General features: G+C 41.9%; 1 protein-coding gene across 3 annotated transcripts in view; it reads right to left on the bottom strand.

Moving 5' to 3' along the window:
• LOC143041023 (ras-related protein M-Ras-like) overlaps positions 1-16891 on the bottom strand; it is a 52896-nt gene that overhangs the window by 1535 nt on the left and 34470 nt on the right. For 2 of the 3 annotated variants that reach the window (XM_076212607.1, XM_076212606.1), the window contains exons 5-6: positions 11172-11346; positions 1-1800 (exon numbers count right to left, since the gene is read on the bottom strand). The exon at positions 1-1800 is cut by the window's left edge and continues 1535 nt beyond it. In XM_076212607.1, coding sequence (XP_076068722.1) covers positions 1720-1800; positions 11172-11346 — 256 coding nt within the window. In that variant the 3' untranslated portion in view covers positions 1-1719. The remainder of the gene's footprint in view (positions 1801-11171; positions 11347-16891) is intronic. The other variant, XM_076212608.1, reaches the window with a different exon arrangement.

The raw sequence follows: 16891 nt of genomic DNA on the forward strand, positions 1-16891 counted from the left end.
GTACTCTTCAGCATAGCAGCTCAAGCCAAACATTACCATTTGGCAAGCTATGGCTACCACAACACTGTATGCAGATTATCCAACTAACTGCAACACAACCAATATGCTGCAACAAATAACACCTCAAAGGTTTTAATACTAACACTTCAATATATTCTCAATTAAAACAAACTCACAAAAAACAGAAAGACATAAGACTTGTGCAACTTATCCAATATGCAAGAGACCATACCCATCTTATGACCAGTATAACTTGCACAGAAAAAAGGAACATATGCCAATAAACTGTCACTATTAATTTTTCCCAAATTTGGTTGTAACTATCAACAGGTACCAATGAAGGTTACCTGCAAGACGTAAGAGAGAAACATCTCCCTTCACCCATCATCAAAACTCATCAACACCCTCACTTCTTTCTGAAGGTGCAACCCCATGAGGATGACACTCAATCCGAAGACCAGGCACAAGATCTCTACCAACTTTGACTGTTATGTCTTCCAACTCGTACAAGGGAGCTGACAACATGGTGAATGTTCTCCTACCCTTACTATGATAAGCAGGTAACATAGAAATGTCCTGTACCAATAAAACACAGACAACAGTCCATCTTCCCAGTGAGATCTATGGGACGGCCTGAGAACCAATGTCCACTGCTATGGGGCTGTGGGTTTCCAGTCAATGAATTTTGAGGCAACAATTATTACTTATTATCCACACTACTGTTCAATTAAACACAGGCAAATCTAATCATTCTGCAGCATACTTACAGGTTGCAAGAACTCAAATTCACTATAACACATTAGAAATGAACCTAAGCATATTCCTTTTTCTTTTACAATGCACCATATACTTCATTAATTCTGTCATGTTTCTAAGCATTCATACACACACACAGTACACTCTAGCCCATCATATATCAAAAAAATGCTGTAGCTCATTCTAACATAATATAGCAAATCTGTACTTCTGCAATGCAGAAAATACTGCAAATGTTAAAAATGCAACTGCACAGTCAGACGTGCTGAAATTTGATAAACCAAACTATAGTACAATTAAATATGCTGCAATAAAATAAATTGTTTGGCAAAAAATTCTTAATGTATTATTCATAGTAAAAATATAAATTATCTATTCAAAGAGAGCAAATTCAATGTGTTATGTTCTTTTTGCTAGAAAAGTGACCAAGCTAACACGCATCAGTACAACAAATCAAACCAACGTGACTAAATTACTGTTACGTGACAACACAATATTGCATTTTTAATCGCCATGCTGGACAATTAACTATGGTACCATGATTCTGAAGATACCATGACATCCTAGACCTTGGGAAAATATTGTAACATTATTCCTTCTTTTTTAATACTGAACAAAGCATAACTGTTGAACTCATAAGTGCTGAAAATTTTAAAATGTGTGTCACTTCAAACTAGCTATATTTTAGACCAAAACACAAGTGCACTTCCATATTCTAGTACAAGGTAATGCTCAATACATAACAATAGCAAACTAACCTCAAAATATCAAAATGTCATGAGAGATTCAAACATGAGAAAGCAGATCAACGCAGACTGCAACAAAATACTTTTAGTATTTGCACTAGAAAAATATTGCAGCACTGCCATACTGCAAAGCAATGGTATACAGGCATAATACAAAATGTGGAACACAAATACTAATACAGGGCCAAGTATCTCTCTCTGTAACACACAAGACCCATCACATGATGACACACTTGGGCCGTCCCTTGTTCTTCTTGCCTCCATCATCTGGTGGTGAATTGCGGATGGTACGAACAACCTGCAACAAGAAACAAAATCCAATCTAGAGCCACATCAAAACTTCTTTCACCACCTATATACCAAGACCTTTTTCCCTTTATAAGGGAGGTAGCCGAGTCAGAGGCACGTACCTATTCCCACCCACATACGTACAATTATCACACTACTCGCATTATAATATATAAAGCTACTGCTGTATTACTCGTTCTATTTTACTCTGAGTAATAATAAACACAGAAAATGGGATCAAACCAGTTCACAGAATGCAGGGATAACTTATGTACAACTACAAATATATATATATAAAATCAAGATGCCGAAGCTAGCATCCTCATATACCCACTCACACCTCATGACGCCTACTTAGGCGTCATCATACCAAAGTGGTTAAACAACCTCACCAGCCAGTCCACCATTACTGTACCTCCCTTCTTCAGACGTTCTGCATGCAACCCATCTAATCCAGGAGCTTTACCTATTATCATCATTTTCAGAGATACTTGCACCTTATCTTTCCTTATTTTTCCTTCATTTTCTTCTCCCATCAATGTCATTTTCTTAGCACCTCCCACTGCTACCATCAATCCCTCTCTATCCTCCTCCATATTCAACAGCTCTATGAAATACTCTGCCCATCTCCCCCTTACAGCCCAAACTTACACCAGATTGGAAGTCATACATAGTGCACTGTGAGGTAGACGGGACAAACCTGGACCCAAGGGCATGTCTGTGGCAACCTGCCAAATTTGAGCCTTCTTTCAGATTTTTCACATTTCTGCCTCTGGCACCTGTACCTTTGGCCTAAGTAGTGTCTAAGTGCAACTGACAGGAGGCCTGGTGGACCTCCACCTGTGGATGAGATGGAGGTCCAATTAGAGCAGGTCACCAAAATGACCCCAAAATAAAAAAAATTCAAAGGGACCCACGGATTTTGACAAAAAATCATCATGTCACCAATCCCGTCCAAACTTACCCCACAGAGGGGAGAGTTGTGCACAATGCACCACAGGGGTAGACAGGAGGAACCTGTCTGTGTGTGTGGCAACCTGCCAAATTTGAGCCTTTTTTCTGATTTTTCAGATTTCCACCTCTGGCTCCCATACCTTTGGCCTGAGTGGTGTCCAAGTCTGTGGGTGGCCCAACTGGAGCAGGTCACCAAAATGACCCCTAAATGAAAAATATTCAATGGGGAACCATGGATTTTGACAAGAAATTATGTGGTCCCTCATTTGGGCCAAACTTATCCCAGAGGGGAGAGTTGTGTGCAGTGCACCATGGGGTAGACAGGAGGAACATGGAACCAAGGGCGTGTGCATGGCAACATGCCAAAGTTGAGCCTTCTTTCTGATTTTTCATATTTCTGCCTCTGGTGTCCGTACCTTTGGCCTGAGTGGTGTCCAAGTGCAATTGGCACCAGGCCTGGTGGCCCTCCACCTGTGGGTCAGATGGTGGCCCAATCAGAGCAGGTCACCAAAATGACCCCAAAATGAAAAATATTCAAAAGGGACCACAGATTTTCCAAAAATTGTCAGGTCACCAATGTGGCCCAAACTTATCCCAAAGGGGGAGACACATGCACAGTACACTGCAAGGTAGACAGGAGGAACATGGACCCAAGGGTGTGTCCATGGTGACCTGCCAAATTTGAGCCTTTTTTCTGATTTTTCCCATTTCCACCTCTGGTGCCTGTGCCTTTGGCCTCAGTGGTGTGTAGGGATAATCAGCAGCAGGTCTGTCATACTCCTCCCCATTTTACATCTGCTCTCCTCTTTGCCTCCTTTATCTTTTGTTTTGCTCTTCTTTTTTCTTTATACTTCCAATATTTTTCTCTCATCCTATTTTGTAACCAGTCCCTGAATGCTCGCTTCTTCTCTTCTATCTTCTTCACTTCATCATTCCTCCACTCACAACCCTTCCTTCTATTCTCTCCCATCCTTCTTGTTCCACATACAATCTATGCACACCTTGTCACTTCCTCCTTGAAACAAACCCATTCCTTTTCCACACTTACTTCCATTCTATCCTTTACCACTTCCCACATTTCTCTCAGCTTCTCCGTGTACTCCTACTCCTTTTCCTTCTTACCTAAACAGTTTGCTCTAAGCACCTCCCTACCTTCTGTCCTTTTCTTCTTTCTCCATCTATCCTCCACTCCTAACTATACCTTTCATCAAAAAACTATCTGATATTCCCCCACTCTTTCCACCCAAAACTCTTCCTACTCTTCTTCTGGGTACCACTGTAGTCTATTAAAGCCTTATCTATTATCCTTCCATCTACTATCCTCCCCCATGTGTACTTATGCTTGACTTTTTTCTAAGCTCTGTCTTAGCTATCATCAACTCTCAAGACACATCTCCATCATCAACTCTCCACTACGACTTTTTCCTGGTACTCCAGACTTCCCAACCACTTTGTCTATTAGTTCATCTCCTACTCTAGCCCCGAGATCTTCCAATATCACTACACTGACATTTCTTCCTAAACCCTCTATGCACTCATTTAAATCTATCCAAAGTCTCCCTTTCCTCTACTCTTCTCACTACTAGGCCCATATGCACTTACAGACTTAGATCTCCCTTTACCAACAAAACATATATGCTACTCTCATACATTGTGCAATGATACTGATTGACAACTCTGTCCAATACCCAGTCCAAGCAAGATTTGAAAAGTGCTGAGGTGAGAACACACCCTTGCCTCATTCTTGAATTAACAGGATAGAAGCTGTACACTCCTCTTCTACACTTGATACCATTCTCTGTCCTATGGTATAAATCCAGACATAAGGTCAATAATCCTTGCAAGAACACAAATCTGATAAAGATCCCAGATCATCCCATAATGCACTCAGTCAAATACCTTCTTGAAATAAGCATTAGTTGTAAGCACCCATGTTCTAGCTTCCACTGGCATTTCACAAGAACAAAGTGTTTGGATCTGATCAGCTATTGACTTACCAGGCATAAACCCAGGCTGCTCAGGTTTCTGAAAATTTAGCAAATGTTAACAGACCAATGCTAGCAACGTATGGATGATCACCTTGCCTGGCACACTGAGTAGTTGTTACAGGCCTGTATATCTCCTTGACCCTTTTTCTTGTACAAGGGGATGGTAATAGAATGCCAAACAGCAGACAATACTACATGCAACCTGTGGTGCGGCCACCACCCAGCACTTCTAAGCTACCAGAAGAGGACGGATGACCGCATTGTGAACAGCTGCCCAGGATGTAACACTTCACCACATACCATACAACACATAATGGAAGACTGCATTATACACAATCATGCATGCACACAACACAACATACACTCTATAAAGGATTTGTGGGAAAACCCAGTTTTGGCTGTGGCATTCCTTGGGGAGACGGGACTGCTCGGACAGACACCCTAGGGAACGACAACAACAACAACAAACCATGGCCTCAACTCGGCAAATCCATGCTGATTTTGCACTCCTATATACCAAAAGGGAGCCACCCTTCCCATATTCATCTGTTTCCCTATTAAAATAATCTCAGTTCCTTGTGGTTGAAGGGCCATATCTTTCCCCACCCACTGCCTAGGTCAGAACTAATGCAGCATGACACAGCACATCTACAGTAGAGCCTGACAGCCAAAGCTGGTCTACTCCCATCCTTATCCCCTCAGGTAAATACAGAAGATGAGAAGAAATTCCTTTGGGTTGCATCAGCTTATCATACATTCACAACCACTCTCCCTTCCCTGCTCAACAGACATTCCACTTTTACCCAAGGCCCTCTTCCCCACAATCATTCACCTCATTCTCACTCTCCCTCTCAAGTTCACTCCATCCAACTCTGCCCTAAACTCTTTTTATTAATGTTTATTCATTTTTCCATATATCCTACTAGTAAGTAAAGAGATAGGTAAACATATAATAGAGTGGAAGGAGGTTTCTTCAAGGATAATGTGGATGAAGGTGAAACCGGGAAGGAGATGTGGGTTTTTGTAAGTCCTCTCCTTATATGCAAAGGGGGACGGAGAGGGGGGGTCGCCGATTAAATGAAGCGGCCTTGCTGTGGATGTACTGTGTCTTGCGACACTGCTTCTGACCCAGGGCGGTGGGCGGGGTGCAGGGATGACCCGTCATCCAGGAGGTGCTCAGATGAGAGGAAGGGTGGGAGGGGTGTGGAGTGTATTTGGGGATGAAATGGGTGGGAGTGTTTTTATGCCTTTCCCTTTTTGGCTACCTCCCTTGGAAGGGGGAAAAAGCCTTGGTATATGTATGTATGTATATGGGCCTGGTAGTGAGAAGAGTGTAGAAGAAGGGGAGGCTTTTTGGATAGATTTAAATGAGTGCATAGAGGGATTAGGGAGGAATGTCAATGTAGTAGTATTGGGAGACCTTAATGCTAGGGTAGGAAATGAACCAATTGATAGAGTGGTTGGGAAATGTGGAGTTCCAGGAAAGAATTGTAGTGGAGTTGATGGTGAAGATGTGTCTAGAAAGAGTTGATGATAGCAAATTTAGTGTTTAGAAAGAAAGTCAAGCATAAGTACACATGGGAGAGGGTGGTGGATGGAAGGGTGGTAGATAGCGTGTTAATGGACTATGTAGTGGTAGATAGGAGTATAGTAGGAACAGTTAGGGATGTACATGTGCTAAGTGGAGAGAGTGGGGAAATATCAGATCATTTTTTGGTGGAAGGTAAGTTGAGAGTGGAGGATAGATGGGGAAAGAGGAAAAGGACAAAAAGTAGGGAGGTGCTTAGAGTGAACTCTTTAAATGAAAAGGAAAAGGAGAAGGAGTACAAGAAGAAACTGAGAGAGGAGTGGGAGGGAGTGAAGGATAGAGTAGAACTAGGAGTGGAGGAGGAATGGGGATGGTTCAAGGAGGGAGTCTCAAGGTGTGTAAAGATGGTGTGTGGAACAAGGAGGACAGGAGGAAATAGAAGGAACGGTAGTGAGTGGTGGGATGAGGAGACAAAGAAAGTTGTAGAAGAGAAGCGAGCTTTCACAGATTGGTTACAAAATAGGACTAGGGAGTCATATGAGAGGTACAAAGAAAAGAGAAGTAAAGCACAAGGTAAAGGAGGCAAAGAGGAGAGCAGATGTGAAGTGGGGTAAGAGTATGACAGAAATTTTTTAAAGTGATAAAAAGATGTTTTGGAAAGAAATTAAGAGAGGAAGAGGAGGCAAATCAGAAGAGAAGAAAAGGTAAACAGTGCAGATGGAGAGATGATAATGGAAGAGAAGGCAGTGAGGGGAAGATGGGCAGAGAATTTTAGGGAGTTGCTAAATGCGAAGGAGGATAGGGAGGGAAAGATAGTTGCAGTGGGAAGTGCTAAGAAAATGACCGTGATGAGTGAGAAAAATGGAGGAGATATAAGGAAGGTTGAAGTGAAGGCAGTAAGGATGATGATAGTAGGTAAGACACCTGGTCTGGATGGATGCCATGCAGAATGTCTAAAAAAAAAAGGAGGTACAGTGATGGTGGACTGGCTGGTGAGGGTATCTAATGTTTGTTTAAGAGAGGATAGAGTGCCAGAGGACTGGAGGAGTGCCTGTATAGTTCCACTTTACAAGAGAAAAGGGGACAAGTGTGAGTGTAGTAGTTTCAGAGGGATTAGCTTGATAAATGTAGTTGGAAAGGCTTATGGGAGGATCTTGATTGAGAGGATTAGGAAAGGAACAGAGGGAGAAATTGGCAAGGAACAGTATGGATTTAGGACAGGTAGAGGTTGCATAGATCAGATTTTTGTGGTAAGGCAGATATGTGAGAAAGCTATAGGAAAAGGTAAGGATGTTTTTTGGGCTTTTATGGATCTGGAAAAGGCTTATGACAGGGTAGACAAGAAGGCACTGTAGGTAGTTTTGCAGATATACAAGATAGGAGGAAAGCTTCTAGGAGCTGTCAAGAATTTTTACAAGAGTAGTAGAGCATGTGTCAGGATTAGAAATGGAGAGAGTGAGTGGTTCAAAGTAAAGGTGGGACTTTGTCAGGCAGGGATGTGTTGTTGCCCTGGCTGTTCAACACATGGATTGGGTGGTGCAAGAGGTAAATGCAAGGGTGGTGGGTCAGGGATTGGAGATGTTTAAAGAAAATGGAGAAAAGTGGGAGGTGAGCCAGCTGTTGTTTGCAGACGACACTGCGCTTGTGGCAGGATCAGATGAGGGATTGAGAAAGTTGGTGACAGAGTTTGGGAAAGTGTGTGAAAGAAGAAAGTTGAAGATAAATGTGGGTAAAAGTAAGGTGATGAGATGTACAAGGGGTGAAAGTAGAAGCAGACTGGAAGTGAGCATTAAGGGAGTGCAACTGGAGGAAGTGGATAGTTTTAGATACTTGGGTGCGAATGTAGCAGGAAAGGGTGGAGTGGAGGTAGCGGTAGAATGTAGATTGAGAGAAGCGAGTAAATGCCTTGGTGGATTAAAAAGTGTAATGAGGAAAAGACATTTGGGAATGGATGCTAAGAGGAGATTGCATGAAGGAGTGATTGTGCCAACAGCACTGTATGGGGGCAGAAACATGGATCATAAGAGAGGAAGAGAGGAGTTTGAATGATTTTGAGATGAGGTGTCTGAGAAGTATGATGGGGTTACTAGGCTTGATAGAGTGAGAAATGAGGAGGTGAGGAGAACAGGAGTGGTAAGGGAGTTGGGAGATAGGGTGGATGAGAGTATTGAGATGGTTTGGACACATGAAAAGAATGAGTGCAGAAAGATTAGTAAAAGAGGTATGGAAGGCAGATGTGGAGGGAGTGAACATGAAGGGGGCGACCTAGGACAAATGGATGGATGGGGTGAAAGGGGCTTTGGGGAAGAGGGGAATGTCTGTTGAGGAAGGACAGGAGAGGACAGAAGACAGGGGTGAATGGAGAATGGTTGTATATGGATGATGTTGTGATGCATGAAGTGCAATTGGTGGGGGGACGGGGGGTGAGGTAGTATGTGTGAGCAAAATTTGACGTAGCCTGAAGGGATTTCTCCCTGTCTTCTCCTTTTCTGCATAAGGGGATGGAGGGGGGGGGGGGTGCCGATTTAATGAAACAACCTTGCTGTGGATGTGCTGTGTCTTGTGACACTGCCTCTGACCCAGGGCAGTGGACAAGATGCAGGGTTGACCCGTCATCCAGGAGGTGCCAAGATAAGAGGAAGGGTAGAGGGAGGAGGGGAGTGGAGTGTATTTTGGGATGGAATGGGTGGGAATGGTTTTTATGCCTTTTTTGTTTTGGCTACCTCCATTGTAAGGGGGGAAAAGCCTTTGGTATATGTAGGTATGTATATATCCTAACCCTCCCAATACTATCAACCCCACCTGCCAGCCCCCTTTTCACCTCTGCACTCCAACTCATTTCCATATATCTCACTCTATACATCCTTGTAATCCCCACCTTAGTTCTCAAACACATTTATATTTCTCTTTTCTGCCTTCCTTACATTCCATATAGTGTCACAAGTATTATCAACCCTTTATATAATCTCTTTATGTTCGTCCCCCATATACCTATTTCTCATGACATTTTTCATTCCCCAGGACATTTACTTTCTTCCCTCATTTTACAATTTACCTCTACCCCAATTCCTCCTTTCCCTGCTATGTAACCATAACTACTCAAAACTACCCACTTCCTCTAACCTTTCTTGGGGATCGGTGCCACCTGCGTAGAGCCGGTGGCCAGGGCTGGTTGCCGCTGTTTGGCCCCCAACTCTTGGGGTTGGGGGGTGGTCCCACGACAGTCCCATGCACGCAAACAACACAACATACACTCTATAAAGGATTTGTGGGAAAACCCAGTTTCGGCTGTGGTATTCCTTGGGGAGACGGGACTGCTCGGACAGACAGTCTAGGGAACGACAACAACAACAAAATCTAACCTTTCTAGACTTGCCTCCATGTCACTGCCACCCTTGCCCATTGTATATCTCATTATTCCTCTACAAATTTATTTATATATATATATATATATATATATATATATATATATATATATATATATATATATATATGGCATAAGCGGAGTAGGAAACACAGGAGTCTTAGTCTTGAGTTTATTTAGGAATAAACTCAAGACTAAGACTCCTGTGTTTCCTACTCCGCTTCTGCCAACCTGTCAGAATGTCTCGATATACATATATATAAATATATATATATATATATACATACATATAAATATATATATATATAAATATATATATATATACATACATACATACATACATATACCAAGGCTTTTCCCTCCTTTCAAGGGAGGTAGCCAAAAAGAAAAAGGCATAAAAACATTCCCACCCATTCCATCCCTAAATACACTCCACTCCCCTCCACCCTCCCTCTTATCTTAGCACCTAGTGGATGATGGGTCATCCCTGCCCCTTGTCCACTGCCCTGGGTCAGAGGCAGTGTCGCAAGTCACAGCACATCCACAGCAAGGTCGCTTCATTAAGTCAGCGACCCCCCCTCTCCGTCACCCCATGCATAAAAGGAGAAGACGGGGAGAAATCCCTTCGGGCTGCGTCAAATTTTGCTCACACATACTACCTCACCCCCCATCCCCCCCCCCACCCATTCCACCTCATGCATCACAACATCATCCATATACAACCATTCTCCATTCACCCGTCTTCTGTCCTCTCCCGTCCTTCCTCAACAGACATTCCCCTCTTCCCCAAAGCCCACTTCAGCCCATCCATCCACCTCATCCTAGGATGTCCCCTCATGTTCACTCCCTCCACATCTGCCTTCCATATCTCTTTTACTACTCCTTCTTCACTCATTCTTTCCATGTGTCCAAACCATCCTAATACTCTTTCATCAACCCAATCTCCCAACTCCCTTACCACCTGTTCTCCTCCTCACCTCCTCATTTCTCACTCTATCTAGCCTAGTAACCCCCATCATACTTCTCAGACACCTCATCTCAAACACATTCAAACTTCTTCTCTCTTCCTCTCCTATGTTCCATGTTTCTGCCCCATACAGTGCTGTTGGCACAATCACTCCTTCATACAGTCTCCTCTTAGCATCCATTCCCAAAAGTCTATTCCTCATTACACTTTTTAATCCACCAAGGCATTTACTCGCTTCTCTCAATCTACATTCTACCTCCACCTCCACTCCACCTTTTCCTACCACATTTGCACCCAAGTATCTAAAACTATCCACTTCCTCCAGTCGCTCTCCCTTAATACTCACTTCCAGTCTGCTGCCACTTTCACCCCTTGTACATCTCATCACCTTACTTTTACCCACATTTATCTTCAGCTTTCTTCTTTCAAACACTTTCTTCTTTCACACAAAATATATATATAAAAAATAAATAAATGCTGTGTGACTAACTCATAGGAGTGTCACTAAAGTTCCTAAAGTATGAACTGTGTGCAATTATGTAGTCAATACTACCAATACAAATGTAATTCCAATACTTACTTCATGAAAAGCGGCATCCACGTTCAAGGGTGGGTCCTTGGCACTGGTTTCGATATAGGTGATGTTGAGTTTGTGCGCCAGCTCCCGTCCCATCTCTTCACTGACTTTACGAAGATGCACCAAGTCTACCTTGTTGGCCACCAACAGCATTGGGTACGTCTCTCTGCATGGAATACTGATTCTTTAGTGATGGGGAGCACTAGCAATTCGGGAGTAACGATTTTACACATTTGATCTAATCCGTTCTAAGAGGTGTACTATCATTTTTAACGAGTTTGGGCTACCATCCTGGGACTAACATTGGGTACCATCAAGTGGTGGTCCTATGAGACTGACATCAGAGGGAATCGTCTCCCTGCTGCCTGTCTTCTAAACCTATCAACACCCTCACCCACTTTTAGAGGTGCCACCCCTCCAGACCAGGTCCAAGATCTATAAGCTTTGATTGTATCTCCTCCATTTTTTCACACAAGAAGAGTTGGCTAGTGACTATACCCCTTCTACAACTGTAAACCTATCAATACCCTCACCTCCATCGAGTACAACCCCTCCAGACCAGGTCCAAGATCTATAAGCTTTGATTGTATCTCCTCCAGTTTTTCACACAAGAAGAGTTGACAACTAGTGACTATACCCCTTCTACAACTGTAAACTGATGGCCCAATAACTGTCCCACATTAATACAACATAAAAACAGTCCACAGTTTCTTTCCTCAGATGGGCCTGAGGACTATTGCCAGGTGTTATGGGACTTTTGGTTTCCAGTCAGTAAAAGTCAAGGCAACAATTACCACTATTAACAACAATATTACTGGGAGTTCAATAACCTACAAAGGATATGGGCATTTCACTGAAGGTGACTAAGCCTAGTTTAGTTGTAAATATGAAAAAATACACCTAAATTTTTTCAATATTATGAAAATGAAATTAAGATTCAAAGTGCAAAGAACATAAAAGTAATACTGTTACAATGTCCAAGCACACCAACAGAAGATTTTTAGGTCTGTCACAATGTAAAATGCAAAATAAAAATAATTACAAATAATAAGTAAACAAACAAATAGATACAATCAAATAAAAAATATATAAAGCACACCCAAAACAGGAAAATAAAATTACCAAAATAATCAAATTGACAGTCATTTACTCAACACAATTTTCAATCTCTATTATATTCCATAGTTTCTGTGGGAAATCTATTACATTCAATGACTATATGAACAACAACAAAATTTCTACTTACTTCTGAGTTAAATCTATATCCATACAGCTTGAAGCCAGCATTTTCCAACTGGTTAGTAGTATTTTGAGTATTAAGACAGATATGCAAGAGGTTTTAAGCATAGGATAAGGATATCTTTTTGGCTTTTGGATTTGGAGGTGTATGACAAAATTGACAGATGTGTTTGCAGAACAAATTGTGGATGTACTGGTAGGGGATGTGCTGTGACTTGCGACACTGCCTCTGACCCAGGGCAGTGGACAAGGTGCAGGGATGACTCATCATCCACGAGGTGCTAAGATAAGAGGGAGGGTGGAGGGGAGTGGAGTGTATTTAGGGATGGAATGGGTGGGAATGTTCTTATGCCTTTTTCTTTTTGGCTACCTCCCTTGAAAGGGGGAAAAGCCTTGGTATATGTATGTACTGGTAGGGGGAAATCTGTTGAGTGGTCACAAGTCTTTTTATGGGTAGCAGAGCCATTGTGAGGGTAAGAGAAGGAGAACATGAGTGGTTTGAGATAAAGATGGGGCTGCACTTGGGTTTTATATTTTCACCATGGTTGTTGGTGATGGAGTGGTGAATGGAGTGAACATAAGGGGGTAACCAAAGATGAGATGGATGGATGAAGTAAAAGGGGCATTGGGAAAGAGGGGAATGTCTGTTGAGAAGGATGGGAGAAGATAGATGATAGGGGAGAATGGTTGTGTATAAGTGATGCTGTGATACATGAAAGGGAGTGGGTGGGGGATGGTGGTGAGGGAGAATGTGTGAATGATATTCTGATGAAGCCTGAAGGAATTTCTCCCCATTTTCTCTTTTTCTGCATGAGTGGATGGAGAGGGGGGATCGCCGATTAAATGAAGTGGCCTTGCTGTGGATGTGCTGTATCTTGCTGCATTTCTTCTGACCCAGGGCAGTGGGCAAGATACAGGGATGACCTGCATCCTGGAAGAGCCAAGAAAAGAGGGAGGGAGGGGTTGTGAATGGGAATGGAGTGAGGATGAAATGGGTGGGAGTGGATTTATGCCTTTGACTTTGGCTACCTCCCTTGTAAGGATGGAAAAGCCCTTGGTATATGTATGTATATATAGTTGTTCAACATGAAAATGGATGGGATGGAGGTTAATGTGAGTTTTAGGCAAGGGTATGGAGCTAGTGAAAGTGAAGGGACACAGAAGGCAAGCTAGTTGTTTGTGGATGACACTGATTCAGCAACAACTAGCCAAATCAGATACTAGACTGATAAAGTAACTAACAGAGATTAAGAGGGTATGTGAGAGGAGGAAGCTAAAAGTAAATGTGGGCAATAGTAAGGTGATGAGATTTACAAAGGGTGAGGGAAGCAGCACATTGGAAGAGCTTAACCCCTTGACTACAACGACGCCCACATAGGGCATCAGGAGTTGCGAGTGTTGGGTTGCCGTACATTTGGCAGCTGGTGCCAAGGCACGAGTTTTGGGTTATTGTACACTGGGCAGTTGGTGACAACAGATCATGGATGTGTGCATATTACTTCTTTTTTTCGCATAGAGGAGGAGAGGAAAAGATACAACTGATCATATGGACACTCTTGATCATGCCCCACCTTCATTTTATGAACTATTTACTTTTTCACATAGAGAAATAGAGAGGGAGAAAGTTTACTATGAGTAGGCTTGATCGCATTTTCTGTGGTTTGTCAACCACAACTGGTGAAAGAGATCAAGCTAAAAGAAACACGAGAAAGTGCCTATCTCTCTCTCTTCTTTTACGACTGAGACAGTGTGTGCGTGTGCATATTTACCTAGTTGTATTTTACTGGAAGGGGAGCTATGCTCATGGTGTCCCGTCTCTCTAGTTCGCAGTGTCTAAATTGCTCTTAAATTCATGTATGGTTTTTACCGACACTATTGTTTCATCTAGTTTGTTCCATACATGCACCACTCTGTGGGGAAAGCTGTTCTTTTTCAGGTCTCTTTTATAACTGTCCTTTTTGAGCTTCCTTCCATGTCCCCTTGTATTTTTCTTATTCCAGTTTATTAAGTCTTCCCTATCAAGGACTTCTATACCTCTCATGATTCTGTAGTCAACAAGTTACCTCTCTCTTCTTTGTCCCAGAGTATGTAATTCTAGTTTTGACAATCTCTCTTCATATGACAGTTTTGAAAGTGTTGGGCCCATCTTCCGTCGTTGCTCTCTGGATTTTCTCGATTTTCCTTATATTCTTTTTGGTACTGGGTGATCATAGTGTCACTGTGTACTCCAATTTTGGCCTCATCAGTGTGACTAGTATTTTCTTTACCATTTCTTTGTCCAAGTAAAAGCCACCTTTATTGATTTTAGCAAGTTATAAGTTTCTCCAACAATTTTGTTTATCTGTTTATTAGGGGACATGTCCTTTGTGATGATTACTCTTTTCAGATCCCACTTTCTTTACTTCCTTTGCACCAATTTTATATTGTCCTAATATCCTTTTTTTATTTTTTAAAAAATTCCATCATGCTACATTTCTTAATGTGTAAGTCCACTTCCCACATCTGACTCCATTCCCAAACCCTGTTCAGATCTCTCTGCAGCAACTTCAATCCATTTCAGTATTCACTTTCTTCAACAGTTTTGCATCATCTGCAAAGAAGCTCATGTAACATTCCACACCCTCATCCATGTCATTCACATAAATAGCAAATATTATTGCAGCCTATACTGATCCTTGTGGAACTCCTCTAATCACCTCTTCCCAAGTAGAACTCTTATCACTGAGCACTACTATCATTTTTCTTCCATGCAAGAAATCCTCCATCCATTTCAGTAGTTTACCTTGTATCCCTCCTACGGTTTCTAGTTTTCTTATTAGTTTTTTGTGTAGTACTTTGTCAAAAGCTTTTTGTAGGTCTAGGAAAGCACAATCAGCCCATCTGTCCCTTTCCTGTACTATATCTAATAGTCTTGAGTAGAAACAGATCAAATTTGTGGAACAAGATCTTCCCTGTCTAAATCCATATTGTCTTGGATTTAGTGTATTGTTCCCTTCCAGATGTTTTATCCATCTTTTTTTAATAACTTTTTCACAAATTTTTGCTACCGTGCTTGTACATAAACTGGTCTGTGATTTGTTGGGTCTTCCTTGTTTCCTCCTTTACGTATTGGTACGATATTAGCATTTTTCCAGTCTTCTGGTATTTTTCCTTCTTTGAGTGAGTTATTATATTATATATTTTGTCAATTAGTTCTTTACATTCTTTTAGTATCCAGTTTGCAATTCCATCCAGGCTGTGCGATTTCCTGACATCAGAGTTCATTATTTGGTCCATTATTTCTTTACATGTTACTATTATTTCCTTCACGGGGAGGGATTTCACTTTTTGCCCTTCATCCGATGTTGTACATTTTCTTTAATGAAAACCAACTTGAAGTGTTTGCTCATGACTTCAGCCATTCCTGTACCTTGTGTATTCCATATTCCTTTGGCATAATTTCACTATTTCCTGTTGTTGTTGTTTTTTTAGTTTACTGTTCAGGTATCTATAGAATAGTTTTGGCTGATCCTTACATTCTTCATAGTTTCATTTTTCCTCCCTGCATATTTATTCCTTTGGTTGATATATATTTGCTACTTTCTAGGCTTTTGTCTTTTTTCCATCTTTTCCAAGCTTTATCTTTTCTATCTTTCACTTCGCTGCACCTGTTAAACCAGCATTTAATATACACCTTTTCCTGTTTTTGTTTTAGTACATATTTATCCACTCCTTCATTACATATATCCAACAGAATCATCCTTTTTCTTCCATTTTTATTTCTTCATTGTAGAATTTTTCTCAATTCTCTTTAAGAAAAAAATTCCCAAGTTTCTATAAGTCCATTTTACTATACATCAGTCTTCCTTTTCTGCTTTTCTCATTTCTCTCTCTATATATTACCTCCTTTAGTTCTACATACATACATATACAAAGGCTTTTCCCCCATACAAGGGAGGTTGCCAAAAAGAAAAAGGCATAAGATCATTCCCACCCATTCCATCCCTTAATACACTCCACTCCCCTCCACATCTTAGCACCTCCTGGATGATGAGTCATCCCTGCACGTTGTCCACTGCTCTGGGTCAGAAGCAGAGTCGCAAGACACAGCACATCCACAGCAAGGCCGCTTCATTAAATCGGTGACCCCCCCTCTCTGTCCCCCCATGCATAAAAAGAGAAGACGGGGAGAAATTCCTTCGGGCTGCATCAAAATTTGCTCACACATACTACCTCACCCCCCATCCCCCTGCCCATTCCATCTCATGCATCACATCATCATCCATATACAACCATTCTCCATTCACCCGTCTTCTGTCCTCTCCCGTCCTTCCTTAACAGACATTCCTCTCTTCCCCAAAGCCCCCTTCACCCCATCCATCCACCTCATCCTAGGACGTCCCTTCATGTTCACTCCCTCCACATCTGCCTTCCATACCTCTTTTACTAGTCTTTCTTCACTCATTCTTTCCATGTGTCCAAACCATCCCAATACTCTTTCATCA

Source organism: Oratosquilla oratoria, chromosome 30, assembly GCF_046742065.1.
Source record: "Oratosquilla oratoria isolate Oo_2021 chromosome 30, ASM4674206v1, whole genome shotgun sequence".
Classification (NCBI taxonomy): Eukaryota; Metazoa; Arthropoda; class Malacostraca; order Stomatopoda; family Squillidae; genus Oratosquilla; species Oratosquilla oratoria.